We start from the raw sequence: 12,059 nt of genomic DNA on the forward strand, positions 1-12,059 counted from the left end.
AAAGTGTAAAATTATCACATTAGAATTTTTTTTTTTTCTGAAAAAACAATTACCTTTTGAATTATAGCGACTGCCAATCATTTAAACACTCATATCAGTTGAATGAATGCGTTTCAAAATGAAATTCAGTGGGGGATGGCTTTACCATTTTTGATCAAATTCCATGCAAAAGACCCAATTGGTTATTCTTGCTAATTATCAATGTTAATGCATGTGAAGTCACTGATCTTGCTAAGGCTATCTCTTGAGGATAAGCCGTTCAGATAATGGGTGGATTTTCAAGATCTATTTCTAAAATTCCATTCCGGTGTTTATATTTTCAAGAGAGAAATCAAAATGGACCATCGGTGGTGAGCAACTCATATGGTCTTCCTTTGTGACCCCTGCTACAGGTCATCTGATGGCAATCAACGCCTCAACGTAATAGAAGCATAAACATGATAGGCTCCCATTGCTTTCTTCGCCTCAGAAAACACATGCAATATTCCGCACACTGCCAATGCTCCTGCTCAATATCCTGTCCACACCGGGGGCTTCATTATGAATCTCCATCAGCATCAGTCAAAGTAAGAAGGAAGATATTTCATTTTGAATTCCAAAACCCACAATATGTAAATATATGTGCGCGTGCGCATATCTATCTATACACATACACACAAAACATTTGAAAGCAGACTAAATGGAAGCCCCGGAAGTCAATTTGATCAAATAAAAACATATGCTTCCTTGTGATATAACCTGATCAGTGATGCTAAAGGCAAACCTTTCCAAATATAGAAAATCTGTCAAATTTTTCTGATTGTTTGGCGCGGCCCGGTGGTCAACTGATTAGCGCATCGGCCTCACAGGAAAGAGGTGCAGGGTTAGATTCCGTCTCTGGCCTCCCTATGTGGAGTTTGCATGATCTCCCCATGCAAGTCCCTACGTGGGTTTTCTTCGGGTACTCGGGTTTCCTCCCACATTCCCAAAACATGCATGGCAGGCTGATTGAATACGCTAAAAATTGTCCCTAGGTGTGAGTGTGAGTGTGAATGGTTGTATGTCTATGTAAGCCCTGCGATTGTCTGGCAGCCAGTTCAGGGTGTCCCCCACCTACTGCCCGAAGATGGCTGGGATAGGCTCCAGCACCCCCCGCGACCCTCGTGAGGAGGGTAGACGGATGGATGAGTGATTGGATTTTTGGCAATCAATATCCTTTGAAAGGTAATCATTTCTGTCAGAAAAAAACTGTTCTAAAGTGGTATTCTTCGCAATCTTAAGGCCAAACATTCTTGACCATTATATGTCTTAAACAACATTTCATTATTTGCAGCATGTTTTCTGAAATGACTGAATAGGATTTTTGCCGATTGCTTTACATGTCTTTCCTATGAGAACTAAATCAAATGCATCTGAGAGCTCATTTTCAGTTTTGCTCCCATTGTTTCTGCGAAGCCGAATTTGTTTTTACCGCTGTGCAAGAAGTCTTTTTCAGAGAAGCCAACACTATTGTATTTTATTGTATTGAATACATTTGTTCAGAAATAAAAGTTGATATTTGTAATGATTTTTCCCTGACAAGTTGTTTAGTTGACATTTGAAGTGTACCGCCATTTACAGTAATTAGTTTATTTTCTTGTATGAAGAACACACAAGGAATGTGTCTCCAGTAGCAGTAGTGTAGTAGTCCAGGCCACACTAGTGTCATCAATCACAAGCAATTGCGATAAACAGATCTCTTGAGTGTCTTTCCTATTATGGCCTAAAATAATGTATTCATCAGTAACTTTTGTTTTCATTTGTTTGTGTGTGTGTGTGTGTGTGAAAATATATATATATATATATATATATAACACAAAAATGACCCGTTTATTTTCAATAATAATAATATGCATGATAATATTCATTCATTTATTGCCACATTACGAAATGACTATTTTCTAATACTTGAAACTAAAGGATACCAGCAAATTCTTGTTTTTGGATGCATGCTCGCATTCTGAGTGGATGAAGGTTGAATTAATTTTCCCTTCTTTTCAGAGCAGCACTGAGCGAGCGCCGGCTTTGGTTTGAGTGCGTGACCAGCGAATGAGCCTTGTTCATGCGTCTCCCTGCGTGCCACTCCCACATCACTATGAACTGTGAGCAGGATTTTGGAGACGGGGGCTTGGGAGTGACCCTCACATTGCGACTGCTCATGCATGGAAAGGTAAAAAGGCCGCCTGCTTCATGTCATGTACTGCACAGTTTCCATCTGCCTCATGAATTATACACAATTGTTTGAATGAAATCACACGCAATTAAACTGTTGTGCTGGCTTGACTTTTTCGAGGGGAAATTAGGCCACCGAGCACATTGGTCTTTAAGACGACAAATATGATATGAAACATCACAAGCAGCATTATAATAGTTTGAGATGTTTAATTATGGTTAATTTTTATTTTCGATTGACATCTAATTCTGTTCGTCTGTGTTTGACAATGAAGTTGACTTTAGTCAGTTCGTGTGTTCGTTTTATTAGTGTGTATATTTCTGAAACTCTTTCTTTTAGTTTACTAATTACTTTATATTATATTATTATATTATATATATACTGTATATATATATATGTGTGTGTGTGTGTGTGTGTGTGTGTGTGTGTGTGTGTGTGTGTGTGTGTGTGTGTGTGTGTGTGTGTGTATGCATTGTTTGCCTGAAAAAAGGGTCAGAGTAAGTTTTGTGCATTCAAATAAGGCAAGATACAATAAATTCACAAAATGACTGTTCAATCTTTCTTCTTCCGCATGGCTTTATAGTAACACGAAAAAAAAAATACATTTACATTTCAACTCCGAAAACTCATATGTGACAAAGATGAAAACGATGAACATGGTGAATATAAATATATCTAGTTTTGGTTTTAGCAACTTAAAATGTAGTTTCAATATTTTTTAAAACATGTTTTTTAAATTTTACTTCGCTGACAAAATGTTTTTCAGTTTTAGTTATTTCGTTAATTGGAACCTAACCTTACTCACAAGTGGACTAGAATTTTAGCCGTGGAGCATAGCCCGCATTGTAGAACAAAGCACCTCTTGGATTCTTTCCATTTTGCACGGTGGCTTGTTGCTTGGCAGAGGTCATGTGGGGCTCGCTCATAACTGATTCATAGGCCAATGAAATATCAATGCCACGGCCACTCGGCTGTTGGAACGGCGCCTTGCCCGTAGAACCACAAATCAGACAGGCACTGAAACCTCCTACTAAACACATTAATTTTGCAACTGAATTACTGATCTGTACTGAATATCAAAAACAGGCAGCTGCGACAGACTTTTTTTCTGTTTTGCTTGATGCTCTGAATTTGTATTTCTGTATGTTTGTATTACAGGAGGTTGGCAGCATCATAGGAAAGGTAAACTTCATTTTTGTGATTCCGCTCTACATTGATATCATTTTCACTTTTTGAGTGATACCTTGATTTGCGTTTTCCATGATTCTATTAAGCCTAGTCATATTGGTACCTTTTATGATTCACAAACCTTTCTAGAACCACACTGCTCTCCCATCTGGCCTCCTTTTATTGGAAGTCAGCAGAAACCCTGCTGGTTGGAATATCCTCAGCCAAATTTTATTGCCTCGAACCAACGACGCAACCATCCCCATTATCCCTAATGCAACACAGCAATCCATCAAAAGTGCGAGAGTGAGAGAGAGAGAGACAGAGAGAGAGAGACAGAGAGAGAGATTAAAAAAAATCATTAGCATATTGACTGCAAGCCTTCTGACGAAACTGAACTCCACGGATGCTTTCCTGGTGGCCCCTGGTGGGCACTCGTGGTGTCAGTTCGCTGCCTTGTAATACAACACCTGCATCAATAGAAGAAGGTAGCGGGACATAGATTTGTACCAATATAAAGTCTCCCCAAAAGAATGATGCCTCAGTGAATGCTGCAATATGCTATAAGTTCGCTTTGCGCTTGTACAGTGTGAACTTGACATACAGTGATGCGATTTCAAACAATAATCAACATTTTGGGCTATTTTCTGATCTATTACACGCCAGACTATGGTGAATGAAAATATTTCACAGTATTGTTTCGAACACCTACAAAATAATTAAAAAATAAACATACCGCTACTGTTAATATAAGTATAAGCCCTTGTGAGACAAGAAAATATAAATTATATAGGCATGAAATGCACACTTACACATGGATGTTCAAAAAGGAATAGGAAGAAGTCTAAACTTTAATCATTCCTTTAATAATCAATTTTTGTTTTAAATACAGGATAAGGACTGATATACTGTGTGTGTGTATGTATATATACATACACGTATACATATATATATGCCGATGCTCATATATACAGTATACATCGGTGGCTGGATAGCTCAGTTGGTAAGGCATCGGTTTGGCATACGGGAGATGGTCGTTCGAATCCCGCTTGGGGCAAAAATGAGCACATGACACCATCCAGTGTGGGTCCTTGGGCAAGATCCTTCACGCTAATGCCTACCTCATACAATGATGAGAGACAATAAAACAAATGATATGCCGACTGTCACAACTTGAGATTGATGAGGTACAACGCAGCTTCCATGGTGAAGGGCCCCAGGCTGCCAGATCAGAGGAGGAGGTCATACAAGAGATTGGGAGGCAAGCCCCAATGAATGCAGATGATGAGATTGGGTGGCCAGCCCCAATGAATGAAATGCTGAGCGAGGCAGCAATTGACCTGAAAGCTAAGATCATGGCGAGAATGAAAGCTGGGCAACCTAAAAACCGATTACAACGGCTATGTGAAGTACCATCTGAAAGTCTCATAGAAAGTGTGAATGCAGCACTGAGGGCGATCCCTACCGTAACGATCACAGAAACCAATGAGCTGATATACGCTTCAGCATCAGTGATCCTGGAGACTCTGGGCTATAAGAGCAACCATGGAAGCCATGAGATACGTTACCCACCATGGAAAAGACGGTTGGAGGCTAAGATCAAGGCGGCCCGGAAAGATGTGAGTCAATTGACGGAGGCCCAGAGAGGTGTGATGAAAAGGCCGATACCCGAGAGGTACATCCAGATGACCATACCTGAAGCACTCGAAACTGCCAAAACTGCTCCGAGCCTTGTCCAGTTGCCTAAAGCGGTACACGAAAGAGAACGAGGCCAGACGAATAAACAGGCTGTTCGCAACACAACCTGCAAAAGTGTACGCTCAGTGGCAGGGTCCTAACAACAGAGCTGACCCACCAAGACTGGAAACTGAAAGGTACTGGAAAGGCATATGGGAGAAGGAGGTTGCACATAACAGCAGTGCACAATGGCTGGTGACCCTGAGAGAGGAGCACAGCAACCTCCCTGAACAGAGCCCAGTTACCATAACAGTGGCAGACATACAGGAAAGAGTCTCAGATATGAAGAACTGGACAGCACCAGGCCCGTGACATGGTCCACACCTACTGGCTAAAGAAACTCACAGCACTCCATGAGCCTAGCAGTACAAATGAACCAGGGATAGGACTCACCCAGAATGGCTAACCAAATGGCGAACGATCCTGATCATCCAACTATCGGCCAATAACCTGTCTCTCCACAACATGGAAGCTCATGTCAGGCATCATTGCGGAGGAGATAAGTGGACACATGGATCAATACATGAGCGAAGCACAGAAGGGCATTGGTAGAGATACCAAAGGAGCCAAACATCAGCTCCTGGTTGACAGAACAGTCACACACTGCAGGGCCCGACGTACAAACCTGTGCACAGCTTGGATTGATTACAAGAAAGCCTATGACTCGATGCCACATACATGGATCACTGAGTTGTATAAGGTGAACAGGACCCTAAGAGCCTTCGTTGCGAACTCGATGAGGATGTGGAAAGCCACACTTGAAGCCAATGGCAAGCCACTTACCCAAGTGTCCATCAAATGTGGCATATACCAAGGTGATGCACTCTCCCCACTGCAGTTCTGCATAGGACTGAACCCCCTAAGCCAAGTAATCACCAAGCTAAGATGCTAAGAGCGAAAGGGACATAGATTCCCTGATCCACACAACCAGGATCTACAGCAGCGACATTGGGATGTCATTCGGGCTTGAGAAATGTAGTTGGATGGTGACTAAGAGAGGAAAGGTAGTCCGCACTGAAGGGGTCTCACTCCCTGAAGGAACAATAGCAGACATTGAGGACATCTACAAGAACCTTGGTATACCACAAGCCAATGGCAACCTCGAACTGGCAACAAGGAAAGCGGCTATGGCCAAATACCTCCAGCGAGTGAGGCAAGTCCTAAGATCAATGGCAAGAATAAGACCCGGGCAATAAACAGCTATGCCCTGCCAGTGATCAGATACCCTGCAGGAATAATAAGGTGGCCAAAGGAAGAGATTCAGACCACGGACGTTAAGACCTGAAAGCTCCTAACCATGCATGGAGGGTTCCATCCCAAATCCAGCACCCTGAGACTGTACGCAAGCCGAAAGGAAGGAGGCCGGGGACTAGTGAGTGTGAGAGCCACTGTCCAGGATGAAACATCCAAGCTCCATGAATACATCAAGGAGAAGGCTCCAACGGATGACGTACTCAGAGAATGTCTCAGACAATGGGGAACAGAAGATGAGGCACTGGAAGAGGGACCATCATGGGAGGACAAGCCCCAACACGGGATGTACCACCGGACCATAACTGAAGTGGCTGATCTCAAGAAGTCCTATCAGTGGCTAGAGAGGGCTGGCCTGAAGGACAGCACAGAGGCACTCATCCTGGCTGCTCAGGAGCAGGCCTTGAGCACCAGAGCCATTGAGGCCCAGATATACCATACCAGACAAGACCCACGGTGTAGGTTGTGCAAAGAGGCAGCTGAGACGATCCAACACATAACTGCAGGGTGTAAGATGCTGGCAGGGAAAGCCTACATGGAACGCCATAACCAGGTGGCTGGCATAGTCTACCGAAACATCTGTGCGGAGTATGGACTGGAAACCCCAAGGTCAAAATGGGAAACACCTCTGAAGGTGGTGAAGAATGACAGAGCGAAGATCCTGTGCGACTTCCAGATCCAGACTGACAAGATGGTAATGGCGAACCAACCAGATATCGTGATCATAGATAAAGGGCAGAGGAAAGCCATTGTAGTGGATGTAGCATTCCCAAATGATGGAAACATCAGGAAGAAGGAACATGAGAAACTCGAGAAATACCAAGGGCTCAGAGAGGAGCTGGAGAGAGCCTGGAAGGTAAAGGTGACAGTCGTGCCTGTGGTGGTCGGAGCACTCGGGGCAGTGACCCCCAAACTAGATGAGTGGTTGCAACAGATCCCGGGAACAACATCGGACATCTCAGTCCAGAAATGTGCAGTGCTGGGAACAGCAAGGATACTGCGCAGAACCCTCAAGCTTCCTGGCCTCTGGTAGAGGACGCGAGCTGAATGAGGGACGGACACCACCCGAGGGGTGAGATGAGGATTTTTTTTTTCAGTATATATATATATATATATATATATATATATATATATATACAGAGAGAGAGAGAGAGAGAGAGAGATTTTCAATGCCAAATTACAAAATAGAAGAAAAATGAATGCGATATTTGGATTCAACATCTGAAACTGCCTCATAAAATGTTGGCTACTTTCTTTCCTCCCACAAATTTTTAATGCATCCAGTGAAATCTAAGGTTTCTCAGCATATACACTTGGACCTTTTTCAATTTGTTTTCCAACATTTCCCATAATTTCACTCAGCATTAACATCAATATACAGCATATATTGGATTAACATAGAATCCCACTGAATGGAACAAATCGTTCCACTAGAAAATGTACTTTTTCTTGAATCGTATTGTACTCCATCTATCGAGCACTGGATAGCACTCGAGCGCCTTCTCTCTTTCTCATTTTTCCCCTCATCAACAGCAAAAATGAAGTAGACTCACAAAGGACTTCGTGGCATGCCAAGAATATGGGACATGATCTTGTTTTTAAGATGTAAGAAGGAGTTGGTCAGGGAGCCCATAGAAAGAATGTCATGAGTGAGAAGAGAATGGAGCCCTGTATGACTCGGCTGAGGAGAAGCAGATGAAGGTGACACAAGTATGAACTTGTTTGATGTTTTTGTCTCTGGAAGGAAGGTCTTCAGTTCCTTCTTTCATAGCATATACATCAATTATAGCTGTCACACATCCTCCTCTCCCAAAATGTGTCTAATGCTGGTGTGTGTGTGTGTGTGTGTGTGTGTGTGTGTGTGTGCGTGTGTGTGTGTGTGTGTGTGCGTGCGTGCGTGTGTGTGTGTGTGCGTGTGTGTGTGACACACTGTTGCATCAGAACAGTGCAATATAACATTCTGCTAAATTCCAATCAGGTTTGATGTTAATTTGCTCTGAATAATGAGACATGTCTCAAAGTTAAGGAATTTGAAGGTTTATTTTGGATTTTTTAACAAATGAATCTGCTTTAAAGCTGCCTTTCATTTTGTTTTTATTCCAGAAAGGAGAGACTGTGAAACGAATACGTGAAGAGGTACGGTATGCACCACTTGCAGCTGCAATCGCCACATTTCATCACCGACCGTCCCCAATCTCACTTATGCTATCTGCACTCATAGTGATGATATCACGATGAGTGTAAGCAACAATTGTTCTCATGACCATCCATCCATCCATCCATCATCTACCGCTTATCCGGGGCCGGGTCGCGGGGGCAACAGCTTTAGCAGGGAAGCCCAGACTTCCCTCTCCCTAGCTACTTCTTCCAGCTCTCCCCGGGGGATTCCGAGGCGTTCCCAAGCCAGCTGGGTGACGTAGTCTCTCCAGCGTGTCCTGGGTCTTCCTCGGGGTCTCCTCCCGGTGGGACATGCCCGGAACACCTCACCAGGGAGGCGCTCAGGAGGCATCCGAATCAGATGCCCAAGCCACCTCATCTGGCTCCTCTCGATGTGGAGGAGAAGCGGCTCGACTCTGAGCCCCTCCCGGATGACCGAGCTCCTCACCTTATCTCTAAGGGAGAGCCCGGACACCCTGCGGAGAAAACTCATTTCGGCCGCTTGCATCCGGGATCTCGTTCTTTCGGTCACGACCCATAGCTCGTGGCCATAGATGAGGGTTGGGACGTAGATCGACCGGTAAATTGAGAGCTTCGCCCTTTGGCTCAGCTCCTTCTTTACCACGACAGACCGATACAACGTCCGCATCACAGCAGACGCTGCACCGATCCGCCTGTCGATCTCTCGCTCCCTCCTGCCCTCACTCGTGAACAAGACCCCAAGATACTTAAACTCCTCCACTTGGGGTAATATCTCCTCCCCGACCCGGAGGGGGCAATCCACCCTTTTCCGACTGAGGACCATGGTTTCAGATTTGGAGGTGCTGATTTTCATCCCAACCGCTTCACACTCGGCTGTGAAACGCTCCAGTGAGAGTTGTAGAGCCCCGTTTGAAGGAGCCAACAGCACCACATCATCTGCAAAAAGCAGGGATGTAATACTGAGGCCCCCAAAACAGACTGCCTCAACGCTTCGGCTGCGCCTAGAAATTCTGTCCATAAAGGTTATGAACAGAATCGGCGACAAAGGGCAGCCTTGGCGGAGTCCTACCCCCACTGGAAACGGTTCCGACTTACTGCCGGCAATGCGAACCAAACTCTGACATCGGTGGTATAGTGACCGAACAGCCCGTATCAGGGGGTTCGGTACGCCATACCCACGAAGCACCCCCCACAGAACTCCCCGAGGGACACGGTCAAACGCCTTCTCCAAGTCCACAAAACACATGTAGACTGGTTGGGCGAATTCCCACATACCCTCAAGGACCCTGCTAAGGGTGTAGAGCTGGTCCACTGTTCCACGGCCGGGACGAAAACCACACTGCTCCTCCTCAATCTGAGGCTCGACTTCCTGACGGACCCTCCTCTCCAGCACCCCTGAATAGACCTTACCAGGGAGGCTGAGGAGTGTGATCCCTCTGTAGTTGGAACACACCCTCCGGTCCCCCTTTTTAAAAAGAGGGACTACCACCCCGGTCTGCCAATCCAGAGGCACTCTCCCTGTTGACCACGCGATGTTGTAGAGGCGTGTCAACCAGGACAGCCCCACAACATCCAGAGCCTTGAGGAACTCCGGGCGGATCTCATCCACCCCTGGGGCCCTGCCACCGAGGAGCTTTTTAACCACATCGGTGACTTCAACCACAGAGATAGGAGAGCCCACCTCAGAGTCCCCAGGCTCTGCTTCCTCAAAGGAAGGCGTGTTGGTGGAGTTGAGGAGGTCTTCGAAGTACTCTGCCCACCGGTTCACAACGTCCCGAGTCGAAGTCAGCAGCGCCCCATCCCCACTGTACACAGTGTTAGTGGTGCACTGCTTCCCCCTCCTGAGACGTCGGATGGTGGACCAGAATTTCCTCGAAGCCGTCCGGAAGTCGGCTTCCATGGCCTCACCGAACTCTTCCCACGCTCGAGTTTTTGCCTCGGCGACCACCGAAGCCGCGGTCCGCTTGGCCAGTCGATACCCGTCAGCTGCCTCTGGGGTCCCACAGGCCATAAAGGCTCGATAGGACTCCTTCTTCAGCTTGACGGCATCCCTTACTGCTGGTGTCCACCAGCGAGTACGAGGATTGCCGCCACGACAGGCACCAACCACCTTACGGCCACAACTCAGATTGGCCGCCTCAACAATAGAGGCACGGAACATGGTCCACTCGGACTCAATGTCCCCCGTCTCCCCCGGAACATGGGAAAAGCTCTGTCGGAGGTGGGAGTTGAAACTCCTTCTGACAGGGGATTCCGCCAGACGCTCCCAACAAACCCTCACTATACGTTTGGGTCTGCCAGGACGGACCGGCATCTTCCCCCACCATCGGAGCCTACTCACCACCAGGTGGTGATCAGTTGACAGCTCCGCCCCTCTCTTCACCCGAGTGTCCAGAACATGCGGCCGCAAATCCGATGATACAACTACAAAGTCGATCATCGAACTGCGGCCTAGGGTGTCCTGGTGCCAAGTGCACATATGGACACCCTTATGTTTGAACAAGGTGTTCGTTATGGACAATCCGTGGCGAGCACAGAAGTCCAATAACAAAACACCACTCGGGTTTTGATCGGGGGGGCCGTTCCTCCCAATCACGCCCCTCCAGGTATCACTGTCATTGCCCACGTGAGCATTGAAGTCCCCCAGCAGAACAATGGAGTCCCCAGCAGGAGTACTCTCCAGCACACCCTCCAAGGACTCCAAAAAGGGTGGGTATGCTGAGCTGCTGTTTGGTGCATATGCACAAACAACAGTCAGGACCCGTCCACCCACCCGAAGGCGGAGGGAGGCAACCCTCTCGTCTACCGGTGTGAACCCCAATGTACAGGCACTGAGCCGGGGGGCAATGAGTATGCCCACACCTGCTCTGCGCCTCTCACCGTGAGCAACTCCAGAGTGGAAGAGAGTCCAACCCCTCTCGAGAGAACTGGTACCAGAACCCAGGCTGTGTGTGGAGGCAAGTCCGACTATATCCAGTCGGAAATTCTCTGCCTCACACACCAGCTCGGGCTCCTTCCCTGCCAGAGAGGTGACATTCCATGTCCCAAGAGCTAGCTTCTGCAGCCGAGGATCGGACCGCCAGGGTCCCCGCCTTTGGCTGCCGCCCAGCTCGCATTGCACCCGACCCCTTTGGCCCCTCTCATGGGTGGTGAGCCCATGGGAAGGGGGACCCACGTTGCCTCTTCGGGCTGTGCCCGGCCGGGCCCCATGGGTGTAAGCCCGGCCACCAGGCGCCTGCCAACGAGCCCCACCTCCAGGCCTGGCTCCAGAGGGGGGCCCCGGTGACCCGCGTCCGGGCAAGGGAAACCTAGATCCATTTATTTTTGTCGTCATTGGGGTCTTTTGAGCCGTGCTTAGTCTGGCCCCTCACCTAGAACCTGTTTGCCATGGGTGACCCTGCCAGGGGCATAAAGCCCCAGACAACTTAGCTTCTAGGATCATTGGGACACACAAACCCCTCCACCACGGTAAGGTGACGACTCACGGAGGGGTGTGAGTCGTGTTCGTTATGGACACGATGTCACTGTTCTCATGACATCAATGAAAAAAAAAACATATGTATATATAATACTA

At 47.0% G+C, this 12,059-nt stretch overlaps 1 protein-coding gene across 3 annotated transcripts in view; it reads left to right on the forward strand.

The window, feature by feature from the left end:
• Positions 1 to 12,059, forward strand: part of pcbp4 (poly(rC) binding protein 4) — a 68,434-nt gene that overhangs the window by 25,110 nt on the left and 31,265 nt on the right. For 2 of the 3 annotated variants that reach the window (XM_052058110.1, XM_052058112.1), the window contains exons 2-4: positions 2,020 to 2,188; positions 3,350 to 3,373; positions 8,450 to 8,482. In XM_052058110.1, coding sequence (XP_051914070.1) covers positions 2,081 to 2,188; positions 3,350 to 3,373; positions 8,450 to 8,482 — 165 coding nt within the window. In that variant the 5' untranslated portion in view covers positions 2,020 to 2,080. The remainder of the gene's footprint in view (positions 1 to 2,019; positions 2,189 to 3,349; positions 3,374 to 8,449; positions 8,483 to 12,059) is intronic. The other variant, XM_052058111.1, reaches the window with a different exon arrangement.

Source organism: Hippocampus zosterae, chromosome 2, assembly GCF_025434085.1.
Source record: "Hippocampus zosterae strain Florida chromosome 2, ASM2543408v3, whole genome shotgun sequence".
NCBI classification, from domain to species: Eukaryota; Metazoa; Chordata; class Actinopteri; order Syngnathiformes; family Syngnathidae; genus Hippocampus; species Hippocampus zosterae.